General features: G+C 41.9%; 1 protein-coding gene across 2 annotated transcripts in view; it reads left to right on the plus strand.

Annotated features, from left to right (window-relative positions):
* ELF2 (E74-like factor 2 (ets domain transcription factor)) overlaps window positions 1-21,291 on the plus strand; it is a 55,015-nt gene that overhangs the window by 30,130 nt on the left and 3,594 nt on the right. Inside the window, exons 4-6 of one of the 2 annotated variants that reach the window (XM_015411612.1) lie at window positions 16,004-16,117; window positions 18,255-18,428; window positions 19,262-19,351. In XM_015411612.1, coding sequence (XP_015267098.1) covers window positions 16,004-16,117; window positions 18,255-18,428; window positions 19,262-19,351 — 378 coding nt within the window. The remainder of the gene's footprint in view (window positions 1-16,003; window positions 16,118-18,254; window positions 18,429-19,261; window positions 19,352-21,291) is intronic. The other variant, XM_015411613.1, reaches the window with a different exon arrangement.

A 21,291-nucleotide genomic window follows, 5' to 3' on the forward strand; every position in this document is an offset into this window, starting at 1 on the left:
ACACGACACGCCGTCCGATCGCAAAGGCAGCCTTTGGGCAAAAGGGGTTCTCTTCCTAGTCCGAGGAACCTCCTCCCTCGGGTGGGCTACAATGGGCTCAAGGTCCTCCTCCCTCCCCTTAGAGGTGTCTCTTGCCCTCTAAACTTTGTTCCGTGCGGGGGAGAACACGGGCGCTGCCCAGGGCTGGGAGAAGAAAGGGGTGTGTGTGGCGGAGGGTTCGCCAGCGACCCCGGGGTGCCTTTCCGAACGCGAACGGAGCTAGCCGTATTTAGCAAGAATATTTGGCCTGCCCCCTCCCCCATAGCGGAAGCGCAGAGCTCCCTCAGGAGACCCTGTGCGCGGGGTGGGGGAGGAGGGAGTGACGGGCTCCGCCGACCAATCAACTGTCAAGCGTGTTCGAAATCAGAATGCTGTGGTCTCCATTGGGCGGGGCTAGGTTCCGTTGGGCCTATCCGGGCGAGGCTGAGGTGATTGGCAGGTCCCTGTGGCGCTGACAATACAAGCACGGAATTGGAGGGAAGAGGAAGGATTGTAAATACGGAAGCGAGGGCGGGGCTGGAGTGCGGGTGGGGGGAGACAACTGTATGGGGCTTTATATGTTTATAAATGACCTGTCCTCCTTGTAGTCTCGGCCGCTTCATGTGGAGACAACTTTACCATTATCCTTTTTATTTACTTATTGTGTACGTTATTGATCAGCCAAGCTTTATTAGACTCTGCTCAGCCACTTAACCTTGTAGGGTTTTTTTGAAGTCACCTTAAGCGTGTGTCCTTCCGGAGAAGGTTTATATGACTGTGTTTCCACACACAGCCAGTTAGCTGTGGACATTTGCCATTGCTACCCATACCCATTAGTTTTTATTAAAATAATGCTATATACGAAGCCAATTTTTATTGTAATTTTACCGTGTGAATCTTTCATACAAATCAAGATGGGTAGCCCTGGTTGTCTTTAGCAACAGAAAAGAGCAAGAGTCCAGTAGTACCTCAAAGACAAATTTGTGGCAGGGTATGAGCTTTCGTGAGTCACTATTAACTTCTTCATTTAAAATAGGATGTTAAGATGCTAGTGTTAATAAAACTTTAGTTTGCAAAATAATGATTACTGAATAGGGATTGCTTGTTTGAAGAAAATGATTTTCCACTGATGTTATAATACATGTTTCTTGTCTGTATTGCTTTAGGTACCCATTTCAAGTGGGAAAGAATTGCATTTCCTAAAGCTTAGGACTCTACAGAACTGCATGAATGTACAGGCTCCTTGAAGAGGTGCAGGATTTTCCTCGCCTTGCCTTGCTTTGAGCAGAAGGCTTTCAACAAGGGCAACTCTGTGATATGAGTTCTCCCTTTACACCCTTTTAACATAGTGATTGATGGTACTGTGGCCAGTTTTCAACACTTACCTGTTTGGTTAAAGTTTTGCAATCTGGCTGAATGTGTTTAAACAGTACTATAGGTCTGTGCTGCTATAAATCTTTTTTTTTTAATTCCAAAACTGATCAGCCAGTGCCAAAACTAGTGGAGCAAATCCACTTTTCTAGGAAGGCCAGCCAGCCAAGTAGAGAGTATTTCCACTGAGATTTGTGTTTACATTATGTTGCAAACGTGTATCCTATATATTTACATAAGTGAGGACAGAAATGGGGCCCAAAGATTATGTTCCCCTAAGTCTCACTGTTGTTCTCCTGTACAATCCAAGAATTGTTCTGGAAGAGATGGCATTATACTGGGAGAACAGGCATCATAATCCCTGAAGTTTATTGCCTTTTCATGATCTTTAAACTGTAGAGGAAAATTTGTTCTTTTAAGGATCACTGAAGAAACCAGGCTTAGATGCTGTAGGCCATCTAGAGATGTAACATTTCTGGAAATTTTGAAACCACGTGCAAAAAAGATTTTGTTTTGCTTTTGGAGGGGGGCAGAAATTTTTTGAGAAATTGAAATATATAGAGTACTTTCCTGTAAAATCTAAACTTATTTTATTGATTTAACAACATAAAATCCACCATTTATAACTTTGCATATGTAATTGCACAATTTTGCATGTTTATGGAATTTAAAAAGTATAAATGTTTTAGTTTTCTATATTAGTACATTGCAAATATACCCCGTCATTGAGGGAGAGGCATTGAAAACAGTGAACTCTTTAGTAACTTAGTATCATTAAACACAGTGTAGCATATTGTTACCGAAATTCACATTCAGACAAGAAACATACTATTGAAAATGTTGTATATGTCTGCAGTATGCATAAGGGTTTCCCTTGCTCGAAAGTCAGTCGAATCCAACTCTAGGGTGCGGTGCTCATCTCCGTTTCCAAGCCGAAGAGCCAGCGCTGTCTGAAGATGTTTCCATGGTCATGTGGCCGGCATGACTAAACACCACGGCGCACGGAATGCTGTTACCTTCCCACCAAAGCAGTACCTATTTATCTACTTGCAGCTTCTTGCTTTCGAACTGCTGGGTTGGCAGGAGCTGGGGCCAGAGATGGGAGCTCACTTCGTCACATGGCACTAGGGTATCGAACTGCTGAACTACAGATCTTCCAGTCTGCAGCACAGCATCTTAACCTCTGAGCCACCGCGGTCCTAACAGTATACATAGGAATTCTCATTATCCAATGCTGTAGATCGTCTTCTATACAAATTTTCATACTGCACATTTACTCATTTCAAAAAGAAAAGCAATTCGAGTGGGGTTATTTGGGGGGTGCTACCCCAGATTCCCCAGTATTTTCCACTGGAACAATTGAAAATGCCTTCGGACTTTTTTTTTGGCACTATCCATTTTGAGGGAAACAATTGTCTTAAGAAGCATTGAAAAAATATTTCTTAGACTTTTTCTTCAGTCCGGGGGGGGGGGGGAGGGAGGGAAATCTGTATTTCAGTTCCCAGCTTGCCAGGTAGCATGCGGTTGTCTGATGCCTGCTTTTGTTTTCCAGTAGCATTCTTGTCCCCTGCTGTGTAATGGATGTGTGTATTGGGTAATTCTGAACCCTTGATATTTTTTTGCATTGTTCTTACAGTCACAGAAATTAATTTTTTTGGTGTTGGTAATTTTGTGTATTTGTTATTTTAGCAGTTCCTTGAAATTGAAAAAAGGTTTGTGGACTCCTCAATTTTGGTGCCAGTTGCAGCTTCATAAGAACATAAGAGACGCCAATGTTGGATCAGGCCAAAGGCCCATCCAGTCCAACACTCTGTCACACAGTGGCCAGAAACACCAGGTGCCATCAGGAGGTCCACCAGTGGGGCCAGGACATTAGAAGCCCTCCCACTGTTGACCCCCCCAAGCACCAAGAAGACAGAGCATCACTTGCCCCAGAGCCCCTATCTATACCTTGTGGCTAATAGCCACTGATGGACCTCTGCTCCATATGCTTATCTAATTCCCTTTTGAAGCCGTCCATGCTTGTAGCCGCCACCACTTCCTGTGGCAGTGAATTTATATGCTACCTCTCCAGAGAGCCTGGTTAAGACTGCTTACAGAAGAAAACATTTTTTAAAATTTTTAATTCTTTTGTAGGAGCTTGATGCGGAGGCAGTGTTGGCTGCGACTGCGCAGTCCCGCTGTCGCTTGGCCCCCCCGAAAACATGATAAAATAGTTAAAATTAACAAAGTCTTAAAAACTCAGCCACACCTAAAGACGTTTAGCAGCGTAAAATGAAGCAGACTGTAAAACAACTTAGTTACCAACTTCTTAATTAAAAGCCTGGTTAAAAAGAAATATTTTGGCCTGATGCCTAAAAGAGAGTTGGGTGAGCCTCAAGGGGAAGGCATTCCACATGTAAGGTGCCACTTCTGAAAAAGCCCTGCCTCTGGTCACCATCTTCCTCAGCTCTTGGAATCTTTACATCTGACCAGAATTTCTAGAAAACAGAGCAGCCAATTCATTTTGCAAAAGGCGTTTGTCTCATAATCCCATACCTTGATGTGGCATGCCTGTGGTGATGCTATCTACAGTTAATGATCATCATGCACTTTTACATTAGAACATGACTGATGGAAAACTGTCAACTGAAGGAAAAATGGTTTGGGGATTTTGCTCATTTTAGATTGAAATAGCTGGATTTGAACATTAATTGGCATTGGTGCAGGCAGTAATGGGCTTTTAGGGCACAGTCTTAATTCCTTCCTAAAAGGCTGGGAAATTGAAAGGATTGTGTTTTTGCTTCATGCTAGCCACTGACCTTGGGAACCACATGCGACCAGCTTCACAGGGTCAGTTACCCTTGTTGCATGAATGCAATATTTGTGGCATGCTGACATGTGCGGTAACATCATCACCATATTTAATGCACAGACTCCTGTCATTACTTCTTTTGTAACACAGCACTTAAGCAATTATTTGTATTTATTTATTTATTTCATTTATACCTTGCCTTTCTCCTCAGTGGGCACCAAAGCATCTCACATCATTCTCCGCTTCTCCATTTTATTCTCATAACAACCCTATGAGGTAGGTTAGGCTGAGTTAGCTTGAAGGGTGATCTTGGGCTAGTCTTTCATGGAGGAGAGGGGATTTGAACCAGAATCTCCTAGATGCTAGTCTGACATTCTGACCTCTACACTACACTGGCTTTCAGTGGTACTGATTTCACTTTTATCCTTTTGCAGTGATTGTTTGTGACTCCTTGTTCTTCTGTGTCTAGATGTCTAGCAAAATAGCTATTTCCATCTCTGTCAGTTGTGAATTCTATAGAAAATACAGGCTTTGTACAGGTATTAGGACTGGGAAAAGAGAATGGTGCCATCTGCTGGGAAGCAGGATTTGAACATGTCTCCTATTGCCGCATCTGGTTAACGAGATCCTCATGGCTGACAGCCACAGAAGGGAGAATGACCCTTATCCTTCCAATCTTGACTGGTTGTGGTTGGAGAAAGAGGAAGAGGGCAAACTGTGTTCAGCATATGGCGCCAGGCAGTTGTGGATACTTCGTCACCATCTTGGTGGGACAATACTGAAATTTTGTTTTGCCACCTTTTCCATCAGACATTCAGGGTGGCTCATAGCAAGAATAAAAACAATCACAGTGATTTAAACTATTTAACCTGGTGGTATAACCATCAGTAGTTTTTAAAAAAGCCTAGTAAACAACTAAAGCCATATCACGGGAGAGGGGAAAAGTCAGCAGTGAAAATATTTATTTATTTAAAACATTTTTGTGCCGCCTTTCCATCTGATCAGGATCCCTAAAGCTTTGCACATTAAAAATTTGAACAATTAAAAACATTTAAAATTATAAAATAATTCAATACAAACACAAACAAACAATACCAGAATTAGGGAAGAGAGCCAGTAATGGTTGTTGGAGGTATGCCAAACAAAAGAAGTCTTCACTTGCTGGCAGTAGACTCTTCTCAGTGAGAGAGTTCCAGAGTTTTGGTGCTATGACTGAGAAAGCCCTTTCTTGGATTGTTACTCATCTAGCCTCAGATGGCGGTCCTTAAGGTGTGCTGGTTGCAAGCCATAAAGGGCTTTAAAGGTCAATACCAGCACCTTGAATTAAGCCCGGAAGCAAATTAGAAGCTACTGTAGGTGGAGCAAGACTGGAATGATATGTTCCGTATAACTCACTCCAGGCGACACTTCAGTATGAACAAGCAGGATGAATTTCACCCAGTGCATGAATTTTTTTTAGTGTCAGTATTATGGTGAAAACTGTTTAAATCAATTACGGTAACTTTTATATTCATTGTTTTCTAGATACTGTTGACAGGGGAGGGAGGGCTACAAATCCAATCAATAAATAAGATTACAAAGATGATATTAGGGGAATGTCTCCTTGAAGAGAGTTTGTGTGCTTTGGCAAGGCCTTCTCTCTGAGAGGCTTCCCTCATTTCTGAAGGTCTGGGGAACCTGGGGAAAGTTCTCAGATCGTGCTCGGCCTATTTCCTGCCTGGCCTGGAAGCCTCCTTTTTATTTGACTCTGGGCCCTGCCCCCCTTCCCTGGGCCTGATCTGGCCCTGTCTCACTTCGCTCTGGAATTCATAAAGGGTGGTGATCAGTTACCTGCTCCCTAGGCTACCAGTCTTCCATCACCTTCCTCCTATTGCTCTTGTTCCCCTGGGCCCATGCTGGTGGGATGGTGGTGGCTTCCCTACTTTCCTTCTAGCTACTGCTGCTGTGGCTGCTGCAGAGTTGGTTGGGGTCCTTGCCATGCATCCTGCTGCTGCTGTTCCCCTACCTGGCTGGTCCAGATAAGGTCCCACAGTGCTCCCTCCATGACTGCAGCTTGCTGGGTGGGGAGGGAGTCAAGCCAAGGCCCAGACCCAAACACCCTTCCTGGCCTTGGACCCTCATATCTACAAGACCACTTCTCCTGTGCTCACTTATCTCTGAGTAGGGCCTTCTGAAGGTGCCACTCTGCAAATCTTCAAGGGAGCAGCTGCCCATTACGTGAGCATTACCTGTTTTGGCCCCTTTGTGGAATGAGCTGCCTGAGTAGGAAGGCTCCCATGCTTTTATCATTTTGTAAACTATGTAAAAGAATTGTTCAGAGGGGCTTTTCTATATTAAGGAAACGGGGCTGTATTATAACAGAATGGTTCAGGAAGACACTTTGTAAAGCGAATGGGACTGTGAACTATACCTCTGTGTTCAACATGTATTATTTGTTTGCTCTGTTTATTCTGCTCTCACTGCACCACTTTTTTACTTAGGTAATGCCATTTTCTGCATTGTTTAAAATACCACATCTATTGCTTTAGGTTTTGTTTCAGATTTCTGTAATCCTAGTCCTATTACATTGCTTATTAGATGTCTCATCCAACTGACTGCATTGGCTTACATTGTGTAATTTGCTTTGAGTCTCAGTGAGAGACAGTGGGCTATAAATAAAGCAAGGAAGTAAGATGACACCTTGGTAAAATGAATCATTTGAAAGATATCAGAAAGTCAAGTTCTTATACGAACAGTCAAAGTAGATGTGGCTTTCAGGGAGGGTGTCAGTGTTTTCTAAACTCTGGAAGCCATTATTTGCCCCACCGGAAAACTATTTAAGGATGACTACATGTAAGTAATTTCCCTAACAGGGCAAATAGCAGCTCCCTGGAGGTGTTTCAACTCAGGAAAATGGCACTGGGGGGGGGGGTGAGCTGAAGCCCCCTTCTCATGTATCACATACCTGATCCAGATCAGACCTGTACACATCAAGAGTACAGAACTCCCAGTACATGTGTGATCCAAAGTCCTCATGGCAGTTATGAGGACTTTGTTTCATGTTAATCAGGTCTAAAGAGACCAAGTTGTAACCAAGGGTGTCCCTTGTTCAGGTTTACACCTGTCTTTTTTTTTTCTTTCCAAGGTTAATGGGAGAGCAGAGGGCAGTTCTGAAAGGTGAAACCTTGCAGGGGTGGAAGAATGAAACACCGTCTCTGTTTCCCGTACAGCACATACCAGAATTGGGCCCCTGTGACTTGAAATATAGCTTTAAAAGATGCTGAAATGATGGTTGCATGCAGATGTGCCTCCCCGCAGAATCTATGAGAGGTCCCCCCCCCCGAAGCTGCTTTCCTCCTCTACAGATACACAAACTTGCCTTACATAAGAGAAGCCAATGTTGGATCAGGCCAGTGGCCCATCCAGTCCAACACTCTGTCACACAGTGGCCAAAAATACTAGGTGCCATCAGGAGGTCCACCAGTGGGGCCAGGACAGTAGAAGCCCTCCCACTGTTGCACCCCCCCCCCCAAGCACCAAGAATATAGAGCATCACTTACTCCGGAGTCCCTATCTATACCTTGTGGTTATAGCCACCGATGGACCTCTGCTCCATATGCTTATCTAATTCCCTCTTGAAGCCGTCCATGCTTGTAGCCGCTACCACTTCCTGTGGCAGTGAATTCCATATGTTAATCACTCTTTGGGTGAAGAAGTACTTCCTTTTATCTGTTCTAACCTGACCGCTCAGCAATTTTGTGGAGTGCCCACGAGTTCTTGTATTGTGAGAAAGGGAGAAAGTACCTCTTTCTCTACCTGCTCTATCCCATGCATAATCTTATAAACCTCAATCATGTCACCCCTCAGCCCTCGTTTCTCCAAGCTAAAGAGTCCCAAGTGCTTTAACCTTTCTTCATAGGGATTATTGCAGTCACACACTGTCTTGACATTTTCAGTGAGTTATCTACAAGATCTCTCTCTTGGTCAGTCTCTGCCAGTTTGGACCCCATCAATGTGTATTTATAGTTAGGATTTTTAGCTGCAATGTGCATCACTTTGCACTTGCCCACATTGAACCCCATTTGCCATGTTGACGCCCACTCGCCCATCCTCAACAGATCCCTTTGGAGTGGCTCACAATCCTCCCTGGTTTTCACCACCCTGAATAACTTCGTATCCGGAAATTTAGCCACTTCACTGCTTACTCCCAACTCCAAATCATTAATGAGCAAGTTAAAAAGCATCGGATCGAGTACTGATCCCTGTGGTATCCCACTGCTTACCATCCTCCACTGAGAAAATTTCCCATTTCTACTCACTCTCTGTTTCTATTAATTAGCCAGTTTTTGATCCACAAGAGGACTTGTCCTGTTATCCCATGATTTTTGAGCTTACTTAGGAGCCTTTGACGAGGAACTTTATCAGAAGCTTTCTGGAAGTCAAGGTAAACAGCATCTATTGGGTTCCCCTTGTCCACATGTTTGTTCACCCCCTCAAAGAACATTAACAGGTTAGTGAGACAAGATCTTTCTTTGCCGAACCCATGCTGAGTCTGCCTTAATACAGAGTCTGCCGTGCATACAGAGTGGATTTTCACACCTTTATTCCATGCATCAGACAGGCTTCTGGCTTTATGTTCTTTTCAGCTTCTTGTTATGTTTAACTTGTTGAATATATATTTGGTGTCTTTTGAAAAGGCCAATCTGATGTTTTTAAAAATAGAAATATTCCTGTGGATAATGTGTGTTTGGGGGAGGAGGTTTGTGATTATCATAAGGACTGGCCAATGAGTACTATTTGCACAGCTGTCTTCTGCTGGAACCAGGAAGAAGCTGTTGTTTCTGAGTTTTGCTGTCTTAGGAAGGTTGTATCTCTGCCCCAAATGTATAGATTCAGAACAGGCTCACCACTTACGATGTGTCAGAATTTAACCAATGTGTCCCCTAATACAATTATTTCTGTGTAAAGGGTAGTTGCTGCATTGTCAAAATAATTCTTCATGAAAATATATGCTGAGAGGAAAGCTGAATATACATGCTAATCAGATATATTTTGAATGGACCTTGATTTGTTTATGCAGTACGTTGCTTGCCTGTGGAGAATTTATTACGTTATGCAGATTCTCTTATATTACAGTAGCTTTGTGCCACTACTTAAGGCGGTAACTACTTTCTGCTCCTGAAATCCAGTTCTTTATTCATATTCTGTGGAATTTCCTCTTGTCTTTTTCTCTACAGTAAAAACATGGTTTTGTAACTTGTGTATTGGGAGTGACAGGTGGGGGAATTGAGTGCCATAAGACTGGCTAGTCATTCAACTGCATTAAATATCCAGGCATTTATGTACTGAATGATCCTAATTATCATTTTAATTATCCAGTAATGTCTGTTTTGAGTTATACAAATGGATACAGGCGCTTTATTGATCTGATGACATAGCTCAGCTCTTTAATTATAGATGATTGCTGACCCTAGTTTACAGCATTTCCACTATACCTGTTTCTTTCTTGATTGTGCTTTACAAAATAAAATTTTTTAAAAAATCTGATTATGTGTATGTTGGTTAGTTTTGCCCTGTCTCTGTTCATTTGACTTCTGTTTACTTACTGGCAGATTCTTACATGTAGTGAATTATTTCCTGCTGCTGCTGCTTAGAGAGACTTGCAGCTATCTAAACGTCTTGGAATAGAACCTAAGAGGATAAACCATAATGTAAGCCCAGTGTGCTTTCTCATTTTTAAATACTAGAGCAGAGTTGGCAGATAGCATCGGTCCTGGCATGTACAGACTAATGGAACTCTTGGTCTGGGTCGAAGGGCACGGCACTCTAGAGATCTGTGCTATCCCATTTCCTGCTAATTATCTTCAGGTCTGCAGGAGAGTTCATTGTTCATTTCTCCAGCAAAAATATGTTATAATTCTTATTCTCAGCCCCCTGAGATGGTGTTTAGGATTCCATTTTTTTAGAGCAAGGACTGGTGTCCTGTCCCATGCCCCACTGTGCTAGGATTAATTTTTTCAGGTTCAGTTCTTCAAGAAAGCATCGCATGTACTTGACATTGCTAGTATGCGCACCGGCTCCTTGTTGAGCTATGATAGTCCCTATTAACACTTCGCAGGCTTTGCCTTTCAGCAGTGGAAAAGCCTGATTTGCACATGCAGCTATTCTCTCTAGTGGCTGCTTAGTTGGTGAAAATGCATTCCATCATGTGGAGAGATGCTTGAATGGCTTGCCACATGGAGTGGTCTCCATGCTATTGCATTTCAAACCAGCGCCCAAACACATGGTTTCATGTGTGACTTGGTTCCTAGGATCAAAAGCCTTTTTCATTTTTTAAAAAAGGGGTTCTTCCTTGTCACTAACTTAATTTAGAATATTGATGTAACAGGATAGTTCTTTTGAAGTTCCAGGAGAGAAACACTACTTAAATCCTTATTAGCTTACTGGCACTGGGTATTGGTGACCCTGCTTATTCTAAAGATAGACTTTGATGCTGACAGCTCAGCTGGAGTGTTTTAGCTTTGAGTAAATTTCCATAAATGGAAAGAGCAACTGGAGATTGTGTGATATGTAACAGGTGGCTATATATTGCTGGTTTTAAAAATCTGTGGAGGGAAAACCAAAGAAATTGCTTTTGATTTTATATTTTTATCTCTGATAATAACTGTTTATATCATAGTTCTTTTTCAAAATCAACTAATATTTTCTTTGGAAAATCCTACTGCAGGCATAAGAGTATCCAAGCCCTAATATTAAGGCTTCTTTTAGTGTTGCAGAATGATTGTAAACTTGCACTAGTAATCTAGATAAAATACAAAACCAGTAGTAGCCCCCTTGACCCAAGTAACTGTTAGTCCATGTAGATCCCCTGACCTCAGTTTGGAGAAGACTTATCAAGGGAAGGGAACCCAGGAAAGACTTGTGATTTTGCACTCATATATTCTTGCATTCAACCATTAGTAAAATAACTGCCTAGTTTTTGAAATACCTGTATCTCAAAATATTTATTAAGGCACTTTCCTGAAATATTTAGAACAGGGGTGTCGAACTCATTTGTTATGAGGGCTGGATCTGACATAAATGAGACCTTGTTGGGCCGGGCCATGTGTGTCATAAAATGTAATGCAAACTAGCGGAGATATAAACTTTATGAAGGACACAAACACAAAGGGTTTGTTTTAACAAAATAAAAACATGCTTAAAACATTAGCACTCTTGCAATATTTTGTTTATTTAACAGCGTCTGATAACTGACACCTCTTGCTCTGAATTATTACATCAAAATGTCTGTGCTGTTGCAATCTTGAGTATGCTGTCCAGGTGTGTATCTGTAAGCTGCAAGCCTACAATGACGCAACAGCAGCAGAACTGGAAGAAGAAGCCGAAGACAGCCAGTTCCACTGCGGGCCTGATTTGGCCTCCGGGCCACATGTTTGACACCCCTGATTTAGAAGGCTTTTGGCATTAAAAAAAAAATTGCTGGCTTCCGGTCTGGCTCCCGCAAATGGTGGACGCATCCTCGGGTTGCTCCCGAGGGCGTCTCGCCCGCCCGCGGTGGAGGAGGGAATCCGCGCGAGCGGAGAACCGAACGAGCACCTCAGGAAGAGAGGAGCTCGGATCCGGGGCGCTTTAGGGCGCACTAGGGGGGAGTCGCTCTTTCGGCCGAGAGGTCGGAGACCGAGGCTCCCGCCATCGGACAGTGATGTTTTCCTTTGATGTATTTGAAACAAAGCGAGAAAAAGTTTTGTCTCTCTGGAGCACATTTTAAGAACTTTCTAAAAGTGAACAAAAAAGAAAAGATGTCGGAGCTGGGCAAAAGCGAGCGGAGAAGAAGGGAGGGACTTCCGTCTGGGCGTTTACTTGTGTGTGAGAGCCGGCTGTTTAATGTTTGGACTGTTATGGCTGTGAATCCGACGGGAGTTTTGTAAAACGGAGAAGTTTGAACTGTGACAGCGAGGAGTGCCTGGCAAGCGCTTATATGAGTCAACAGTTGCGAGGAGGACCCAGTAGAGAGTTTTGGGAGCGGATATAAAAGCGAAGAAATTAATACCATTCTCAAAGCTGGGGACCTCCAGTAATGGCAAGCAAGGAAGAGGATTTACAGTGCATGAACTGAGATTGTTAACAGCAACCCGAAGGAAGATCAAACAAGCTGGAAGGAGAAGACAACAGAGGAAGCTCCTCCACGTCAGCGACACTAAAAGTACCCAGCACGCAAAGAAGCGGTTCTGAATGTGCCCAGAAGAGGCTTTTTTATTAACAGAAACTCAAAGGAACATTACTAACCTACTAACAGAGAACTTTATGTGACTGGATTAAAAAAAAAAAAGAAGTTTGACAACACACAGAAGAAGCCCAAGAAGATTAATTGGACATTACTAACAGTTTAATTTACCAGTTTATATATCACTCAGCTTTCTCTTTCTCCCACTGTCTACCTTTCCCATTTCTTCTTTTAAGCGAAATACCTCCCCTTTTTAGGGGAGTCAATAAAACTTTTATTAAAAAAAAAATGCTGGCACACATGCTTACGGACAGGGTAGGTAGGCAGGTAAAGTGTGTGTGGGGTAAGCATTCACCACCCACCGACTCACCCCCAGCAGTTTTGACTTAGTACCTTTGACGTTGAAGCTCAGTCATGAATTTAAAAGGACTTCATATGGCCTATTTCATTGTTGGCATATTATGGACCATGGCGGTCTGTGTGAATCCCCCACCCTCAGTTTTAAGCTTGGCATCATCAGATTTGACTGGTGCTGTGTAATAACAATTTACAATTCATAGACCTTTATTGGCATTACATGTAATAACATAAATCTGAGTATTACCTATGCTAGTGATACCAGTTTTCTGGAAAATGTGAATAGAAATGAGATCTGGTTCACTACACTTGTTTGACAAAAAAGGAAGCTATGTTGATTTCTCAAAGAGTGGTTGAAGTGTCAAGACTAGGATCTGGGAGACATAGGTGTGAATCCTCTCACTCTAGCAAGCTGACTGGGTGACCTGGGGCCAGTCACATTCTCACCACTTAAAGGGTGACTGTTTTAAGGATAAAATGGAGATAGGGAGAAAGATGTTGTAAGCAATGCTCCCTCTAAGCTGTGGAGTCTTGTAAACAAAAATTCTGCTTTTTGAGCTACTGGCATTAAAGTTGTGAGCAAGCCATTTGGCTGCTGCATAAATTAGTTTGCTCTGGAGCCATCCTTCCTGAGCTAAGGCAAAAATGGGTGAACTGGAAACTAAAAAACTCTGAGCTAGCTCACACTAACTCAGCTTAGAGGGAATAGTGGTTGTAAGAGACTTTGAGTCTCCATTGGGGAGAAAAGTGAGCATGAAAATTGAAATATTGTTTTATATGTTTAAATATTTCAAAAAAAAATTTCCAGTTGCCAGAAGTCCTTAAAAATACTTGTTTGGGGGAACAAATTAATTTTATTTCTCCTAAGCAGAAGCTAAGCAGGGTCGGCTCTGGTTAGTATTTGGATGGGAGACCACCAAGGAAGTCCAGGGGTTGCTCTGCATTGGCAAATCAACTCTGAACATCTCTTGCTTTGAAAAATCTGTGGTGTCCCCATAAGGCCATGAAAATGTGATGCCTTCACTGCCTTAAGCATCACTGGGTCATCAAAGTTGCCATAGACTAAATTATTAACTATATGTGTTCATGGGCAATAAAGCAGCCCTTTATGTCTTTCTCAGGCTATTTCTATCACATGTGTTTGCTGGTAACAGTTGGGGCCTGATACAAAAATGAATCTCAGATATTTACTTGCTGAGTGCTTTGTTCATAACTAATAGATATAGCTATTGTTCATTATCACCCTTGCATACAGAGAGAAATGAAGGTGTGAGAAATGGAGCCCTCTGCTAGTCAGTGGCCCCACACTGACATGATAAAAATTGGATAGCCATGCTAGTATACTCCCTCCCTCCTCCCCTCATGCACTGAACATGATTCAAAGTGTCCTGGTTAGGGAAACTTTCAGTCTCTAGTTTGCTGTTAAATCTGATTGCAGGCACTTGGGCAACTTGGAACTTGTTTTCTTTGCACAAACCAGGCTTCTGTATTGGGGTTAACTATTTTTAGAATTCTGTTTTGTATGGAGGAACAAACTCCAGTTTGCACAGACATCATAACAAACTGAAATTGAATTTTGAGTTTTCAATTGTGCTCCCCATATGAGAAGGGAGGTGGTGCATGATCATAGCAAACACACCATGCTTCTGCTTATCCAAGTGGGGGTTTGTTGTGATGTCATCAGTAAGCTCTTGGCCAGTTTCTCTGGGTCAGAGCCCTTGTTCCCACTTAACTGTTAGGAGAGGGGGGCATAATTCTGTACAAAGCACATGCTTTGCATGCAGAAGATCCCAGGTTCAGTCTTCCTCATCTCCAGCTGAAATGATCTCAGGTAGCAGATGTTAGGAAAACCCTGTATTTACAGAGACCCTGGAGAGCCATTTCCAGTTTGTCCATACGTTCACAACTGGGTAGTTAGTTTTTTAAATATGGTTGTTGTTCAGTCGCACAGTCGAGTCCGACTCTTCGCGACCCCATGGACCAGATCACGCCAGGCCTTCCTGTCTTCTGCCGTCCTCTGTTTGCTCAATTTCATGTTCGTTGCATCTTGCCATCTCATTTTTGACCATGTCAAGCTTACCTTGATTCATAGATCTTACATTCCAGGTTCCTATGCAGTATTGTTCTTTGCAGCATCGGACTTTCCTTTCACCATCAGACACATCCACAACTGAGCATCCTTTCGGCTTTGGCCCAGCCACTTCACTCTTTCTGGTGTTACTTGTACTTGCCCTCTGCTCTTCCTCAGCAGCATATTGGACACCTTCTGACCTGAGGGGCTCATCTTCCAGCATCATATCTTTTAGCCTTTTGATACTGTCCATGGGGTTTTCTTGGCAAATTGCACCTGCTGATGTGACCTTGGGTCAGTCACAAGCTCTGACACAGCTGTGCTTGAAAAAGAGCAGTTTTTGTCAGAGTTCTCTCAGCCCCACCCACCTCACAGGGTGTCTGTTGTGGGGGGAGGGGAAGGGAAAGGAGTTTGTAAGCCGCTCTGAGACACCTTTGGGTAGTGAAGGGTGGGGTATAAATCCAATCTCCTCTTCTTCTTCATTTATTATACACAAAGCTAATTGATTGTAACATAAAAGCACCCAGTAGTATTTGATAACAAAACTGATTTGACCTGGCATAAAGGGAGGAATCAATTTTGAAATGTTTTTTCTAACCCCATGCACTTCATAGAAGGGAAAATCAGCATAGTGTAGTGGCTAGATTGTTGTACTAGGGTCTGGAACACCAGGTTTGAATTCCCTTTCTGCCATGGAAGCTCACTGTGTGACCTTGGACCAGTCACACACTCAGCCTAACCTACCTCACAGGGTAGTTGTGAGTATAAAATGGATGAGGGGAAAATCAGGTTGTAAGTAACTCTGGGTTCCCCGTTGGGGACGAAAGTGGCGTATAAATATGTAAATGAATTTTTAGCTTTTTAAGCATTTATTGTAATGGAACTTGTTTCTTTTAAGATTTGACTAATGGATACTGACTAGTATATAGGTCATATCCAGTGTTCCCTCTAAGCTGAGTTTTTTAGCCTCCAGCTCACACATTTCTGTCTTAGCTCAGGGAGGACGGCTCCAGAGCAAACTAATTTATGCAGTAGCCAAATTGCATGCTCACAGCTTTAATGTCAGTAGCTCACAGCTTTAATGTCAGTAGAAATTTTGCTCACAAGCCTCCACAGCTTAGAGGGAGCATTAGTCATGTCACACAGTTGTTGTATGCGTGTGATGGAATTTACTTTTCTCTTTATCCAGTGGAAGCATCAGTTCATGGCAGCAATGTGCACTGTTCAGACAAGACAATTGAAGCAGCAGAAGCCTTGCTTCACATGGAATCTCCAACCTGCTTAAGAGATGCTCGAACTCCTGGTATGTCAATAATACAGATGAGTATTTTGGAACAGTGGTTTAATTTGCATTCAGTCAGAACAGAGCTGAGCCCTAAAGGCTTTAACTTAGTGGTGTGAAGGACTGGACTTCTTCCAGCTTCGATACTCTTTCTTCTAGAAGCTAGTTTACAAATCATACATGAAGGCTGGAAGCCTTTCCCTTGTGGCAGCAGTGTCTTGGCAACTCTGCACAAATGGGACAGTTTACCCCGGCTATTTCTTCAGACGGTACAACTGCTATTTGCAGTAGCCGTTGCACAGAGCTTGTTTCAAGTAGCTTCTATATGGCAAGTACTGTGTCTAAATGGACCCTAATTGACCTCAAAAGGGAAAGGTGGTTTTTAATTTGTATCTACAATGTTATTTTTACAATTATAAGTATCTTTGTTTTAGTTGCATAGATTGGGGTATTAAATCCTTCATTAGTACTTGGGTTTGTCAGTCTGAAAACCATTGACAGAATAGAATGTTAAGACAGCTTAGTTTTAATTTTATTCCATTTCTAGAAATGTTTCTGAACTGACAGATCTAAATTGTCAGCCACTGCAAAACAAATGTTGATTAAGGATGTGAAAAAACAGACTTGCATTGGGGGGTATACTCATTGGCTTGGAAGCAGAGATGTGTAATGAGAAACAAATGGACTTGTGTTGTTCCTCTTGTGCAAGACCTTTATATATTATAGTGCCCAGAAATGGGTTCCACATCTTGCACAAGTGGAAACCCGACAGAGATACAGTGTTTGACTTAGTGCAAGTGGCTAATGTGCTTTTGCATTTCTGCTTGCTCAAAACTTTGTGTACTGGATCCAGCCTCCTGTCTCAGTCCAGACTCCATTGTATCACAGGGTAGTCAAAGGTCCTAACCAAAAAATCTGTTGAGGAGTGGGAAGAAGTCAGTGTCTCACAACTCCTAGAGATTGTTTCAAACTTCCAAAGCCTAGATGCACCCTTCCAGAGTACATTAATTTTTTTGTTGAGATCTGCTCCTTTCATAATAACTCACACCACTTCTACAGAACATTATGAGGTCACCTTTCTATGAAAAGAAGGCACATAGCTGTACCCAGAGCTTTTAATACTTCCCTGGATCAGCGTTTTCTGGAAAATTCATGGAGGTTTTTTTTTTACTCACATGTACTCAGTATGTTACACTATCTGGAACAAAAGCAAATTAAAAACACCACCCTGTTTGTAAAATCAGGGGTTGTATTATGCCCCCATAGCTTCTGTTTTCAGAAAGAAAACTGCCTGTATTTTGGGACTATTGTTTACTAGTGTGCAGATGACTGTGTTCTAAAAGGAAAAATGTTGTAGACATGCTTCTGTATGCATTCTGCTAAAAAAAAGTACAACCCTGTTCACCACTCAAAAACTGATGAATGGTTTTTAATCGAGAATTTTCATTCATAAATCCTATCTCAGTTCATCTAATGTCTGTGGGTTGTATCTATACTACAAATGTTTCATCCAGCAGCCTCCTGTGACTCAAGTTAAGGCTGGGGAGAAGAGGTTTCCTCACAGGCATGAAGTCACATGTTCAGTGGGGGACTGCATTGAGACAGAGGGATTGGGCAAGATTGCCCCTCCTCCATCTTCTGTCAGTGGAACTATGGTAGGATGCAAGGAATTTACAAATGAAGGATATTGAATCCCATTTCAGGAAGTATGGGTTGTACTTCTGACAGGAATTATTTTTTAGAAGACTAGGACCAAGAAGTATTTTTAAAAATTAGGACCGTTTTTTGTCACAATAGAAGTATTATCATCCAGCACTGATGTATGTATCTGATAGTGACTGAATGTATGGGATACTATGATTTTTAGAAATGGTGGGATGCAGGGCTTCTTTTTTTTAAAGAGGTGCCAGAATTCTCTTTTCAGTCTGTATACTGAAAAATCATGAACTTTTAAACATTTAAAAAAGAATTTTGTTGAAGAGGTTCCGGAACTCTGTTCCAGCATGTTCCCCCAGGAAAAAAAGCCCTGGTGGGATGCCTCTGACTTAAGCCACCTATGCAATAGTTTTTAAATGTTTCTTACAATAGAGCATACTGAATTACGTCTAGTGTAAATGATCTGGATAAAAGCCTCACTTTATTTATTTGCTTTTTTTAGTGGAAGTTTTTGTGCCTCCTTGTGTATCGACTCCAGAGTTCATTCATGCTGCAATGAGGCCAGATGTGATCACAGAGACAGTAGTAGAGGTATCAACTGAGGAGGCTGAACCAATGGATACATCTCCTATACCAACATCTCCAGAGATCCATGAGCCAATGAAGAAAAAAAAAGGTACTTTAAAGGCACTTAGGAACTTCAGAGGTTATGGGCTTTATTAACTTTTCTTTATGTTACCTTTCCATACAAATTCCTTGAGGTGGATTCCACCAATGAAAACAGCAAAGCAGCAGATAATGTGATTAAGCCATACACTTTCCTGTTGTTCTGTCACTTTGAGCCCCCTGGGCCAGAAAGGTAACTAAGAAATTGCATATTTCCTACATGGGCCAATAGGTAATCCATTGGTTATTAATATCTTGATTTAAGGAAAAGTGAGGTAGCAGATTATGATGTAAGTAGACAATTCAGATTACATATTTAGGTAAGAAACTTTGCATCTTCAACAACGGTCTTGGTTGAACCTACAGATCAAAGCGAACTGCCTTTGCTTTATTTTGAGGGGAACATATGTGATGGTTGCAGGAAAATTGGTTCAGATTTGCACACTGCCATGCATGTTTCAGGATAGATGGGGCAAGAGTTACATGCACACCATCAGTGCCCTCTCTGTAAAAGAGGAATGTTAATAACTGTCTTCATATGATTTTTGTAAGGATGTGTAGTGGTAAATAAACGAATGGATGAATGATCACATATATATAATTAGTTTACCCAAGGGAGTGATTATAATTAATATACCTGTCAACTACATATAAATGAAATAGATTTTCTCTTTAAAAATTCAATGATCAGATAAATTGTGACTTACAAGATATGCTTATTTGTCATTATCTTAATTTGTCACCAATTAGTGGCCTGTTTACATTTGGATGAAGCCTACCTTGTGAGGTAACCCAAACTGTAAAGTAGGTACAGGTTTCAGCCTTTCAAACTGTTCTTTGCAGCTGGCCGAAAGCCAAAAACTCAAGCACCATCAGCCATTTCCAGTTCATCTCCAGACATGGGCATAAAGAAGAAGCCAAGAGAAGGCAAAGGTGACATTTGTGTAATAATTCTTGCAGAATTGTGAAGTACTTAGCAAACACACCTTAATTCTCTCACAGCTGAAAGCTCAAGAAGATAACATCTTATAAATTATTGCTTGCTGTTTTGGGTTGTTAAGGCAGCCCATCATGAGATCAAGGCATTTGCCATTGTGAGGGCTTGTTTGCGAAGCCAGAAAGATGAGGTGGCCCTGGCAATGAGGAAGGGAAATGGTTCAAGAACAGGTGGGGGCAGGATGAAATGGGCATTTCCCTTTTTAAATTATTTATATCTACTTCTTGATCAATTGATTGTCAAGGCAGCTTATAGTAAACTAAAACAATACAAGAAAGGAAATACCTGTGGGGATGTCATTCCTGGCAGCAGGGTTGCTATAATCTGGTCCATAGTTGCAAGAGAATGAAGTGGCAGAATGGACTTTTTGCCACTTGAGACTGCAAGGGGTGGTGGCTCAAGCTTAGAATTTTCCTCAGCGTAAAAAACAACACAGCAGGCAGAAAGGTTCTGATCCCTTTCTTTACTTGCTGTGCTGGTTTTCCATTTGCAGGGAGTTTTTAATATAGATTAGCATTGCACAGTGTGGTTCTACATGATCTCCGCCTGCAGTCTGAAGTGGAGTCATCCATTCTTCCCTCTTTGCTACCCCATTCTCCTGTGTGTGTGAATTAAGAGAGATGGGGGGCTATGTGATGTTAAAACCTCTCACCCACTCCATGGTGCTCCACCTGCTGCTGTCCTTAAGGGAGTTGCAGTGAGCCATGGGGAAATAAACTGCCAAGCAGCTGGCTGTAACTAACATGTTAGATTTGCCTCTTGCCAGCACTCAGAGTTGTTGGTTTGTTTGCCAGGTTTCTTCTTCCTCAGGTAAATGTTAGTTAGAAGTGCACATTCTTCCACTTGGCATGGTAAAGCAATGGGCTTTTCAGTTCACATTTTTCTCTTGAAGTCACACTATGGAAAAATATGCCTGCTCAGTAATAATGCGTCTTGAATCTTCTCAGTTGATACCAAAGGTCTTATCTAGTTTTAGGAGAATGACTTTGAGATGTTTGCAAGCCACAAGGATTTATTTGGAATGGCTGAAGATTCTAAGGCTGAAGGTGTAGTTTTTATCATACTGTTAGGAATTCCCTCCCTAAGAACTAGGGTGGTGTTCCAAAAGGCTAACAGCTCTAGGAACTTGCTCCCTAAGAACTAGGGTGGTGTTCCAAAGGACTAACAGCTCTAGGTTCAGAATTGTTCTAGGATTTATGGGATGGAGTATATTTTATCATGCGAAATTATTCATTGAACCTGTGATTCTTTTAGCCCTCCTTAGTCATTACTTGTTGTTCACTGGCTAACAATAGCGGCTTATGCTATTTGAACTTATTTCTTGGTGATTCTTGAGGCCTGGACAAAGTCATAGGTGAAATTAATTTGTCATTGTGCTGAATATTTTCTGATATTGGAGATGTGTGAAGGAGAGAGACAGTTAGCAAGAACAAACAGTTTATAGGTACTGTTGTGTGTTCCTAAAATCACTGTATGTCATATGGTTATGGTATGTGTATTTCAGTGGGGTAGCCAGGTTAGTCTGTTGTAGCAAAATTAAATGGAAATCCAGTGGCACCTTAAATACTAACAACATTTGTTCTAGTTTGAGCTTTTTGTGAGTCAGATGTCACCTTCTGAGATAAAATGGAAAGAAAGTATTCAATCCAGAAATGGGGGTGACCTTTACAGTGTCCTTGTACAATATGACTTCATATCATGGTAACATAAATATTTATATTGTAAGCTGATACTGACTCTTGTGGAAGATTGCCCCCTGCTGAAATGCTAGTAAACTACAGAAGTGGACTTAAACAGGACTTTGTTTGATAGTTTATAACATTCTGCAGGAGGATCTAGAAAGTGTTTCAATTCAGAGGGTTCTTTTAAAACTCTG

Source organism: Gekko japonicus, unplaced genomic scaffold (genome assembly GCF_001447785.1).
Source record: "Gekko japonicus isolate JY-2015 unplaced genomic scaffold, Gekko_japonicus_V1.1 scaffold11, whole genome shotgun sequence".
Taxonomy (NCBI): domain Eukaryota; kingdom Metazoa; phylum Chordata; class Lepidosauria; order Squamata; family Gekkonidae; genus Gekko; species Gekko japonicus.